This window comes from Camarhynchus parvulus, chromosome 4A (assembly GCF_901933205.1).
Source record: "Camarhynchus parvulus chromosome 4A, STF_HiC, whole genome shotgun sequence".
In the NCBI taxonomy this organism is placed as follows: domain Eukaryota; kingdom Metazoa; phylum Chordata; class Aves; order Passeriformes; family Thraupidae; genus Camarhynchus; species Camarhynchus parvulus.
This window is the reverse complement of record NC_044600.1, coordinates 12,264,957-12,277,709: the sequence shown is the minus strand read 5'-3', so window position 1 is coordinate 12,277,709 and position 12,753 is coordinate 12,264,957. Positions and strand designations below refer to the sequence as shown.

At 38.1% G+C, this 12,753-nt stretch overlaps 1 protein-coding gene across 3 annotated transcripts in view; it reads left to right on the top strand.

The window, feature by feature from the left end:
• Positions 1 to 12,753, top strand: part of MTMR1 (myotubularin related protein 1) — a 37,950-nt gene that overhangs the window by 23,308 nt on the left and 1,889 nt on the right. For all 3 annotated transcript variants that reach the window (XM_030967360.1, XM_030967359.1, XM_030967358.1), the window contains 2 exons: positions 76 to 189; positions 1,587 to 1,763. In XM_030967360.1, the coding sequence (XP_030823220.1) occupies positions 76 to 189; positions 1,587 to 1,763 (291 nt within the window). The remainder of the gene's footprint in view (positions 1 to 75; positions 190 to 1,586; positions 1,764 to 12,753) is intronic.

Sequence of the window (12,753 nt, the reverse complement as noted above, 5' to 3'; positions counted from 1 at the left end):
ATGTCTGATCTTCTTCCTTTCTACACTGCTTGAAATAACACTTAAAGTAATTTACACCTTTTTTTTTAATATCAGTTTCCTGCAGCCTTTGAATTCAATGAGTTATTTTTGATCACCATTCTGGATCACCTTTATAGTTGTCTCTTCGGGACTTTCTTATGCAACTGTGAAAAAGAGAGATTAAAAGAGGTAATAATTAGTATAATGCACATTCTTGTTTTTCTTATTTTTATATTAAAAAGCATAGAAAAGGATGTAAGATTGTCTGACCTGTGTTTTTAAATACATTTGTCATATAGTCTTAAAAAACAATTCAGACATTAAATTTCATAGTATGAGAAATATATACTTAATGCCCTGCTATTAAATGAGGTGGCACTTAGGTTTCTTTAGTTATCATCTGTCTGTGGGGTTGAGGGTTTTAGTAAGTCCTCTTGCCGTTATTTTTAGCCAAAATACAAAATTTAAAATAATATTAATTATCAAATTATGTTAGCATTTCTTTCAGTATTTCTGAAGGAACTCCTATGGATGATGTGGCAGGTTACTATAGGACATAACTGGATGGAACTTGTGGTCGAGGACTACAGAAATTAAAATCATCTAAATGAATGAAGTTAGGATTCAATGAAATATTATGTGTTAGTGAAGAAAAAATAGAAGTTCATTGCTATTCTAAATGCACTTTTGTTTACTTGTGGCTTTGTTGTTTTTACTGTCTCATTTTTTTGAACAAGTTACAACTCCTTGTTGTATTTAGTTCTGCCTTTTTTTTTTTTTAATTTGTCTCTACTCCTTCTGTAGGGAAAAAGTTGCATGTAAATACCACAAGATGGAGCTGAATAACATGTTCTCAGCAAATGCAGGGTTTCCAGACAGCTTTCTTTCATAAATAAATAGTCAGATGCAATTCTCAATAGAGAAATGCAGTTTAAGACACATCAGTGGTAGAAACACATGCTTTACAACACTGAAGGTGTTTAAATTTGCAATCTGATGTAAGTTCAGATTTCCAATCTTTGATCCAGTCATTATTACTGATTAAATTTAGATTAATACAACTTTCAGAAGTGCAAATAAAGGTACAAGTAGTCAGTTTAAAGCATAATATCAATTATTTGTTAGGAGCAAATAGTATGAATGGGAAGATTGAAAAATTATTTTTCACAGACACTGTTTTGGATCTTCCAATCTCCCTGTCTCTTCACTGATATTCCTGTTAAAGCTAATATTTTTAGTTTAGTGGGTCAGTGTGTAAGCATGTATTTAAGTACTGTATATATTGCTCTGAATTATGAGCAGCACAGGTTGCTTTTGTTCAACTAGCCTTTAGTGTCTCTGGAGATAATACATCTGAATCTCCTTTCTCTATTAGCCTTGGACCAAAATAAGTGTTCACATGTTTTGCTAAAGTTTTAAGGCTGTTCAGTGATCAGCTACTGGAAGTGTTCTCAGACTGCATGTAATTTTCTAGTAGATAAGGCAAAATTCTGACAGAATTACTAATATGTAGATAGTAACATCATATTTTAAAATTTTGCAGTCCATGTCATGAATTATTTTTTTTTTACTTTTTTTCCAATCAGGAGGTGAGCACAAAGACTGTGTCTCTGTGGTCCTATATAAACAGCCAGTTAGAGGAATTCACAAATCCCTTCTATGTAAACTATGAAAACCATGTCCTGTATCCTGTTGCCAGCCTGAACCATTTGGAGCTGTGGGTGAATTACTACATCAGGTGGAACCCCAGGATGCGGCCTCAGGTAGGAGCTCTCATATGTCTTGTTTTACTGAAGGTCACAGAGATTAAGAGAAATTATTATTTTTCATAGTGTCAAATGCAGCATTTAATACAAAAGTGCTCATCTGTTGCACATAATTCAGCTGATAGGGGAAAAGGTGTTTGTCATGAAGATAATGCAGGATGAGGTCAAACTCGGAAAAAGGATGTTTTCCTTTTTCTACAGTCACCCACAGACTAGGGAGTTACAGTATCACTGTATTGGCTTGTAATGATTAACAGTCTTTTTTGTCAGAAGATTACTTTTGTAATACTTTGTAACACTTTTTAATACTTTTATTGCCTTGACCTTCTCCTAGTTTTTGTGTACCTTTGTTTTTAATCATGTCTTGCCCTTTCCCCTGCACTGACATAGATTACAGCAGCAGTTTCTGAAAGAACTGGACTAGCCAACTCATTTTGCAGGCTCTCTAAACTAAGCATCCCATGGATGCTTGTTTTCAATTGACTTTTATAGTTTTAAGCTGGCATACTAAAGATTAAACACTCCCTATACATGCTCCTTGATTCATCCAGTATTTGTTCTTATAAGTAATGTCTGCTATTCAGATAAATCTCTAAATCTCATCAGACAAATGCCCCATATGTTCTCATGCTTAGAAGTCTGAAGAAAGAACATTCAGATTGTGTCATAACCATAATATATCTGAGGCTGCTACACCATCTCTTTATTAAGGTAACATTCCAAGGTACCTCCAAGCATATTATGATAAATTACCTGTATTAAGTGATTGCTCAAAAGGTGCTTTCATCTTCTAGCAGTTAGAATGAGATGTGAGTTTCAGATTTATTAGACATCCACAAGTCAGAGGCTGTTGTAAAAGATGGTTTTCCAAGGTAAGTTTCAAGGCCACTACACTGGTGGAAGTCCAGATTTCTGAGAAATACCTTTTAAGGTCCTGGAAAAATCTGGATTGCTTGCTTTTCTCACTGAGGTGCTTTGTTTCTCTTACTTGTTAAAACTTTGAAAGATGGTGTATTTTAAGTTACATAATTTTCAAGTGAAATTGTCAGCTGCTTTTTAGCAAAATGCCATCTTTCCTTCAGCTTGTTTGCTGGGTACCATTTGGGTGGTGTTTGCACTACCTGCAGTAGTGTTGGTTTATGGCTTGTATTTGATGAAGATCTCCAGGCCCTGAGAGCAAGCAGGCTTTGTGAACCACATGAAAGCCAGTCCTGCTCCAAAAGAGGAAAGGTGAGGAAGAGATGACATAATGAGGAAATAGCAGAGCTGTCATCTCTTAGTGAAAGCTCTGCTCACTGCTGAGTGCTCTGCCTGCTTCTCTGGGAGATGCTCCTCAGTCACTCTGCACATGAGACTCATTCACTTGAGAGAGCAGGTCCCTCCAGCAGCTGAAGGGAACAAATGTGATGGTCTGGTAACTGCCTTAACTTTCCTGCACCTGCTTTTCTTCAAGCACTTAAAAACTTTCAACTTTTTAATTCTGCCACATAATTTCTGTCTTGATACATCATCCCTTTCTTCTTGTCTCTGGCCTGAATTTATGTTTATGACCAACATTTGGGAGTGTTTCAAATCTACTTGGATAAATTAGCAGCAGAAATTACAATTTTTTGTTGCAGAATTGCATTTGGCAGTCTAATTATGAAAGCACAAACTCATATAAGCAAGTAAATAAACAATTTCTGCAATCACAGAATATACTAAGTGCAATAAGAATATACTAATCACAATATACTAAGTTTGCTTTCCTCTGTGTTTGCATTGTCTGGTGTCACACCCTGTTAACCAATTCAGTAACATTCAGATGCATTCAGTGAGAGAAAAAAAGGCAATGACCCCTGTGACACCCAGCAGGTCTTCACTTATCTTCAGTGAAAAAATTTCTTAATCAGTGGATTTATTAAAATAATGGGCATCCCTGCCTACTGATAAAAGGTGATTTTGTTGAATACCTTTTAATGTGTTATCTTGATTTTCAACTAGATATAAGAGAAAATGAAATATTTAACATGAATAAGTTGTCTGATGATTAGTTCAAGGCAACCTTGTACTGTTTTATCAGTACATGTTTATCAACCATGTTTATTGTTTTTGAGGTGCTCACCAAAAAGGAGAAAAAGCCCAATAGGTGAATTTAAGGGAAGATGAATAATAGTACTTTGAATATAATCAGAATGGATCTTTGATACCTGTTTTGAACCAGCTTGATGTTATGGGAGAGAAATCTCACCGGAGCAGAAGGGCAGGTTTTGGTTGGAGGCAATATTTTAGGTTTTCTCATTTCCACTTGATTAGTGAGCTTGATTTTCAAATGGACTGAGAGAAGTTTCATTGCACTTCATTGCTTTTTCTATTGGAAATGGGTATATATGACCTGTAATTTTTTTTTATTTGAAAATTACTGAATGCTAACTTGATATAACTATTTATTTGTTTTTGTATTATTGTATTCTGTCTTCAAATATCTGTGTCTCAACCTTTACCAGTGTGGTACAGTCTGAGCATATACTTCATTGCTCTAGGACATACAGGGTTTAGCATTATTCTTGTGTTCTATAAAGATTGCTCAGAATGATATAACTTCAGTTCTGTCTGAGCTTTGTGGAAGCCTGAGATGGTGATTTTGATCATGTTTATTTGCATCAAGAACCCTGTTTATTTTGTATTGCAATAGATCTTGTGCACATAAGGACACACAGCCTCTTTCCATAGGGTTCAAAGCTGAGGAGTCTGAGAACTGAACACTGTGGAAAATTCTAGGTTAACTGTGGACATTTCTTGTGGCTAAATTGTGCTTCAACAAGGTCATAAGTTTTTTTGTTTGAGTTTGGAGGTGTTCCATCATTATTGGCTTCTTGTCCCAAGAAAATTAGATAGATCTAAGTTCTGTCTTATTTGAGTTCATTGACTGAGAAGACCTTTTTCAGATTTGCTCTTTCTTTGTTTGAGTTGGAGAAATGTGTATTTGTATGTGACATGTGGAAGAGAAGCTCTTCCATTCTGTCATACAGAGGTGTGGGATCTGTGGGTATGGCCTTACAGATGACCCTGCTAGTCTGGAATACATTAGATAATATGATGTTTTTAAATTTTTTCAGTTGATACATATTTTCCCTTTTCTATGTAGTCATTTCATCCTCTTCTTGACACTGATTTGAGGAGTTTTGGTCATTAGGTATCTCCTTGGGCATCTCTGGAAGGTGGGGAGGACACAACAATGATGTTCTTGCATATGATCTCTGCAGGGGCAGTAGTTTTGAACTAACATTCCCCATCATTCACATATGCAGAGCATGAGTGTAAGTTCCAGTCCTTTCAAGTCAAGCTGTGAGAGGCAAGGAAAATAATGCATTTTAGTCACCAAACTTTGCAAGTCCATTAGGATATGTTTAGTTCTTTTTATGCTTTCTTGGAAATTATGTTTTAACGCTTGGATGACAGGGCTTAGTTTAATTTTAGTTTTATGTGGGTTTTTTTATTTTTCTATGCTTGTTAATTTTCTCTTCAAGCTCTGTTCTGTAAATTTGGCCACAGTGCTCATGTTGAAACCACAGAAATCCCTGTAATTTTTCATATTCATTCTTTTCCTCATGTGTGTGGACTGTCATCCAGAGTAAAAGGCTAGCACCATCTATCACCTAGAAATTCAGTTCAGCTTCTGTGGTGGAATAATCTGCTAAAGGCAATCTCAAAACTTCTGTGCAAGAGTCAGGAAATTCTGTTGGCTGGTTAGCAGCTCACTTAAAGAAAGGGAAAGGTAGGAATAAGTAAAGCTGTTTGTTCAGTATGTACAGAAATGACTGTAAAGTATATAAATAGCTTACAATTGCTGCTTTTATTTGATGCTATTGCCAAAGGATTTGATGTGTTGAACAGTTGAGCAATCAGACGTTAGCTGTGCTTCAGTGTCAATAAACACAGAATATTGTATAGTGAAAACAACAAATAAGATCCTGAGTGTCACTGGGAAAATTGCTGACAATAAACTGGAAAACATAATTACTGAAATGCTTTATCCTGCATGTAATGGGATAATGTGTAACTTACTGCATGTAACTTACTGCCTGGCACATGGAGTCTTCATGTATTCATCCCTGCCTTCAGTCACGCTGCCTGCTGTGTTCCCCTCCCAGCAGGTTGCCATTGGGATATTTCTCGAAGTCCACACATTTGATTTACCACCATTTTGTGGCAGGACAGAGCTATCACACAGCCCTGGAACTGCTTGGCATTGCTGGTCCTGAGTCCCTCTTTTTGGATGAAAGAGTGAGGCAGGAGATGTCAGGAGAAGGAATTGTGGCTTAGACAGCTGAGTGTAGCCTTAGCAAAGCAGATTTCATCCCTGCAATTAACAGAGTTTCTTGTGAGATGAGGCAGGCTTTGGCCAGTACTTGGTAGTTTCTCTCTAGTTGAGTGTCAAGTAAAGATTTCCAGAGTCTTGTTTACTGCAGATAATTTTTATCTATAGATGAAAGTCTCAGTATTCAATCAGTATAGAATAAAATAGAGACTAACTGCTTATCCTGAATGCTGAAGGAAACTCTAGTTACCTAAGAAAAAGAAATTGGTATCCTATAGTGAGCATCAGAATGTGCACAGAATGGCAGAAGCTAGTACTGTGCAAATAATCTTTATTTTTGGGAATTTCTAACACATTTTGAAGGGCAAGCACTCCATTTCTCTCATGTCTCAGATGTCTGAATCTAAGTGGGCTGTAGGTTTTAACAAGCAATGGCATCAGCTGGTAGCATTTGCAGTTTCCTGAGTCTGGAAATGTATCAGTTGTTCCAGTTCCCACCTGGTAACTGTGGGGAAATTATGAATTTTGCTATCCAAAATTCATAATTTTTATCCTTGTTTTTCCAGGAGGCCAGGGCTTTTTGCTTGATCTCTCAGGAGCAAGAGTGTGGAAGTATTGACTATTACTGAAAATTGCTGTCTTCATCATTTGAGATTGCCTTTTGCTACAGGTGTCCTGTTAACTAGGCTGTCAGAGTTCCAGTTCTTCACAGAGAGGAACAAAAAGCTCCAGTGAAAGATATTGTTGTCTTTCCAAAGCACAGAGTAGGTTTTTGGAAAACTGACAGTCTTAAGCTGAGCAATGAATTTAAAATATCCATTTTCTTCTGCAGCTTTTCTTCCCTGTTGCTAAAATACATAAATTGTGCTCACTGAACAAGGCAAAATGCATTCACTGGTGAACAATTTTCATGTGAATGGCTGTCCTTGAGCTAGTGGAGTAACACACACTAGATATCCATCCAATTAAGACTTGGTGGTATTGTAAGTGAGTAACTATTATAATTTCTCTTTTATCCATCCTTGTGTTGACAAATTTTGCTATCCAAAAGCACTTCAGGATCCTGAAGGATTCCTTGGGAATGAAAACCTGAAAATCAATACTGAAAGTGAACTGTAGTAATTCTGTGAAGAGGAAGGCTTGAATTTCTGAGGAAATGAAGCTGTCTTATGTCTAGATGGTTTTTATGTGGGATGTAGTATGTGTATGGTATAGCATAGCTATAGTTTCTCTAGTGGGCATAGTTTAAAAAAAAAACAAACACCTTATTTTTCCTCAAATCCTTCCCCAGCAGGAATAATTCATCATAACTGTGGAGTGGCATGTGCTCAGCATTACACTGCACCAGGTTCTGCTTTTGATACATGTGGATAATTCAGTTTTAAAAATTGTTTCATTTCAATGGTATTTTTAGTAATAAAGAATGTTTTTAGCAGTCTTGTAAATATTTTTCTGCTCAGTGTAGGCAGTAGGTACCCTACTGTTAAGGTGAAGGAAAAGTACCTGCTTTTGAATGAAATAGGAAGGGAAGGGGAAGGGAGAAGAAGCCAGTAGCAGGAAAGAGTGGCAGAAGTTGAAGGTAGCTACAGGTGAATGAATAGGTTCTATGAGGAGGGAATCAGGTCCTATGTTGAATTGTGGCTTGGTGGAGAGAAGTTGAACTGAAAACTTAGAGAAATGTTGAAATGGGAAGAAATGGGAAGAAATGTGAGCTTCCCTAAATAAAATCTTCCTGGTGAGTTGAATATTCTTTTTACTTTCTGTTTACAAAAAAAAAAAAAAAAAGTTAGGTCCTTAAGATAACTCAGTGAAGGAGAGGTGATGGAATGAAACTAGGGATTTAAATGTGATGGTACAAAATTTGGTTAGGGCTTAAAGCCAAACAGAAAGGTGCCAGAATCATGGACAACTGGGAGAAGTCTGTAAAGCTTATATTTAATGCTGAGGTGTTGCTCAGGACAGGTAAAAGGACTTGAGGCACAGGGTTTGGGTAAATGGTGGGAAAAATTAGTCATGAGGTAGGGGAGCAGCCTGTAGTCTGACTTCCTGAGTCAAAATTGCAGTAACAATTAAAAAAACTTTAAAAAACCACAAAACAAAAAAATAGAGGAGGGGAACAAAACAAAAAAGCCCCAACACTGAAAAGTCTTTCTGAAGTGTTGTGGGCAGATTCTTGTGCAGCTTTTACTGGGCCAGCTTTTTGGTTAATGCCTGGAGTGAGGTCAGACTTCCCAAGGATCCAGGCCCTTTTCCCCACTGCTTAGTGCTGTTGGCAAACTCCATATTCTTGTGCCTGTTTGGTTCTGTTAGCTACTATATTAGATGCTAGTGCCAATTTTGTTTTGGGGTGATCAGCTTCTAACTGTTCATAGTAAGTTTTATGTGACTAGAGAAATCTATTTCTATTTCTTGAAAATAGTACGTAGCAGATTTTTTTTATGAGGTTCACGCTCCAAAAACCATGAAAAGGTATGTAGTACTTTCACCTTTATGTTTCTACTTCATTTTTACTGGACTATTGTGTTAAATCACAGAAATTAAATGTACTGGTTTTCAGCACATTTTGATAATAGTTTAAATAGCACATGAAAGACATCCTGAGGAGCAATGGCCCAGGAAATTTTCCAGCCCAGCCAAACTGTAGATGCACTGCTGGGTAGAGTTTCATCTGTGTAGGCACCTCTCATGCAGCAGAAATAGTTCTGTACTTTGAGCTGGGTTATGGACAGAAATGATGGCTGTAGAAGCTGAGTGTTGCCTGGCAGCATCACTGTGGGGACACTGGTGTGACAAAGGAAAGGATGCAAATCTGCTGAAAATCTCTGGACTAGAGCAGCAAAAATAAGTTGAATGCAGCTGGGTGATAGGTCCAGAGTCACCTTTTGAGCTTCCACTCCTAATTGAGAGGCAGAATGAGAGACTAGGAAACAGTAGAGCTGCTGTCAGCTTCCCAACAAATTCATCTTGGGCAAACCAATTACATGATTTCTTAACAAGACAGTAATAAAAGCTTGCCTTGGAGATGCTACTTGTGCTGTGCAAGTACACAGTTCTAGGGTTAAGGTGGTAACAAGATCTTGTAATAAACAATCTTCTTCAAACTTCTTGTTCCTTCCAGAATCTGTCACTCTTCCACTTCCTTTCATTCTAAACAGTGGCAGAGTGAAGGAGAACCTCGTTCACAGCAAGCCATTGCAGGTGTTGTTGTGGAGGTTGTTGGACTCATTTCCTTCTGAAGAAGGTTTAATTGAGAGAGGAATCTCATAATGAAATAGAATAGGGTGAAGTGACAAAAATGGAGATGGTTATCTGTGAGAATTTGTACAGGATGGTTTGAGGATACACTGACAGCAACAGGTCTCCCTGGGAATAAGTCTTCAGGAAGTGTGGAAATTAACTGACATTTTAATGTTTTTCATGACAGAATTTAATTCATGTTGTTTCATCTTTTTACTCTTCCTTCATCCTCATGCCAGGCTGCTTTTCAGGTCTTTTTGTAGGAACTTCTGTGATACTTCAGCTGCCTATACCACCTTCTCCTTACCCCATGATAATGTAATTTGAACATGAACCTTTATTACTAAAAAATCAGCTATTGTCAGCTGCTTGAAAATTGAGCTGCTTGAGATTTTTCTAGACTGAATTTGGCGTGTTATTTCATGAAATTGAAGTGTGTATTGGAAGTTGAATATGTGAAACCTATTTCTGGAATTTTATTGTTTATTGTGTTCATCTACATGATGCTGTGTTAATGGCAATCAAAAAAAAATATTTTCCTGGGAAAAGCATCATATCAGAAAACCCTTCTGTTGTGTTTACACTGCCAGATGAAATGGCATGATGATATTCATGTGGAACTGTCCTGCAGTGTTTAAATCTAACACGCCCTTACTGAAAGATGGCCAATATTTTGAAGATGACCCCTTTTTTCCCTACTATGAGACCCTACTCTGCCTTGCTCACAGCATAGCTGGGCTCTAATGGTTTGCATTGAGTCCCCAACTTTGTGTGTCTGACTGAATTGTTTTGTAAAACTTAATCCAAGAAGGCTCAGTTGCTTATGAGAATGTGACTAAGAAAAATGTTCTCCCATCTGAAAATATTGGGAAACTTACAGGACTTCTGTTGGGGCAAGGGGCTGCTTTTCTATAAATGCTCCATCTCTAGGGAAAACATGAGGTTTTAGTGACATTATATTTCAGAAACTGTCCTGCTCATATCCTGGAAGAAATTCCTCCAATTTAGAGGTCTGAGGCTGCAGTAATCTCAATGAATTCTCAAGAACTGAGAATAAATCAAAGGATTGAGAGATGGATTTTATACAGAGTCTGTGAGAGAGTTGTGTCTAGCTGGGAATAGGAGTGAATAATGCTCTGGGTGCTGGAGGTGTTGGCTTTCTGTTCAACCCATGGAACAGAGTCTGGGAAAGTAGGCTGGAGGGGACATGGCTGCAGGCAGAGAAAGAGTCATCCCCTGAGAGAAATGAAGTTTCTCCCTGCCTTTGCCACGGGATTCCTCTGTTGTCAGGGAGCTCACCTGGAACAGAATGGTCCCTCTTTTTGTCCTTATTTACTGGGTGTCCTGCTTGATACCCTCATGCCCCAGCTGCAGAATTCCCAAGTTCTCTGTTAAATTAGGAGGTGCTGGCTTCAGATCCTTGTTTGTAAAAGTAGAGTGTTAATACTCCCATACCTCATTAGGGTGCTGCAGAAATAAATTTGTTTCTTGACACGAGATGAAAGTACAGGAAAGGAAACTTTAGCATTTTAAATTCAGAACAATAAATAAAAGATGAGGTCAGACACTGCAAAGAAAACTAAATATTGAATAACTTCTCATTAATTAGGTAGCTTCAGCCTGTGCACCGAGTAAATGAGGAATACAAGGGGGAAGCTAGTATTTTAATATTTATTTGACCAGTGATTTTATAAAGATGTACAGGAAGGCTGAATTGAGGTTGGAGAAGTAATCTTCATTCTGACACCTCCTAATTCTTTGAGAGCGTAATTTTGCAATCTTAATGTTGAAGAGTTTTGTGTGTGAGTTGAATATACACAGGCTTTTTAAATGTCATTATTGTTATTTAGCTAATTTATTGAGAGGCAGCTCTGCTCTTCAGGACGGACCTGTGGGGAGAACAGCACTTGCGTCAGGGCTGGAGCACGAGGCTGCTGAATGAGGCTCTGGCCATGCAGAGGGAGGAGAGGTGCAGCCACACTTTTCTTCCTCAGAGCACTTTGCAGAGCATGCCAAGTCCTGCAGCAGCTTTTGTGTGCTGTATCCTGGAAAGATTTGTAGTAGGCTCCCCAAGAGCCAGTTCTGTGGAGCTGCTTTTTGAGAGTGTGTGAGCTCTGCAGTGACCCCGGCAGCTGATGCCCGTGTGAAATCTGAGTCATGGTTAAGCTGTGCAGAAATTGGGTGTACAGATCTCCCATGACCAGGGAGCCATTGTGTGACTGATGATTCCAGTGCTAAATCATTCTGTTAGGGACCTACATGTTTCAGGAAAATGTATTCCTAAAGAAATCCAAAGTAGGAGTCTGTGAGCAAGTGATCTTTTATTGAGGGGGGAAAAATAAATACAGGGGATGCCAATTCCAGAAAATCTCAATCTTTACTAAAAATTGAAGTTTCCACACGGTGTATTACAGCATCTTGGATAATCTTCATCAGCAGGCTCAGTTTTGCCATGTTTGTAGGTGTTCTACTTTCTGTAGTCTACCTCAGAAAAATGAGATTGGCTTTCTGGAGAGTGTGCTTTGTGTTTGATTAGTGAAGGAGATCTGTAGATTTGTGGCCTCACTTGCTGAAGAGTTTCTATAGAGGATGGAGGGTAAAACTGCAAGAGAGGGAATTCATTCACAGTGAGGGCAGGGCTCCAGGGTCATTGGGAGCTGGTGCTGTGCAGCAATTGTTCTGCAGAAGACTCCAAAAGTTATGCTTTTAAAATTGCTGTAGATGACATGCTGGATGAATTGATGACTCCCAGGGTACTGGGAGCAGCACTTTCTCAATACACTGAAGTTTCTGTTCATGGGCTAAGCCACAAACAAGAAAAAAACTAAATGGCCAAAAAATTGTAGACCTAAAAAGACCTTTGGTACTATTTCATTGTTTTAAGTTAGAACAAGAGTTAAAAATTAAATGGTGTTTTTCTATGTTAGGTTTTGAAAATATCAATATCAAATGCATGGATTTTGGATGTATGTTCTTTAAAAAGCAGGAATTCACAAAAATATAAGTTGTGACTCAGTTGTGTATTGATGGCAAGTAAAACCCTTTCCAGTTTTTGCTATTTCCTTCACATAGCACCATGTGCAGGTGGCAGGCTCAGGTGTGCATCCCAGCCTTAGCAATGACTGCTGAGCAGCAGGGACTGATGGTGGGAGAATGCAATTCCCTGGCATTCCAGAAGCCCAGGATATAAATTACTCATCTAGCAATCCCAGTGCTGCATTTCCCCATGATGGTTGCATCAGTGCGATTAAATTCTTTTCCCCTCTTGCTCTTTCCAAAAACTATAAACAATTAGAGTTTGTACAGGATAAAATAAATTAAAAGCAACTTACAGTAAAACTTTTTTGGCCTTGTTGTGGAATTTGAAAGAGAGGGAGGGTTCTCTCTGCTTGTCTGAGATAACAAATCCAGCTGCAAAATTCAGTATGGCTTGAATCTTCCTTTGGCCAC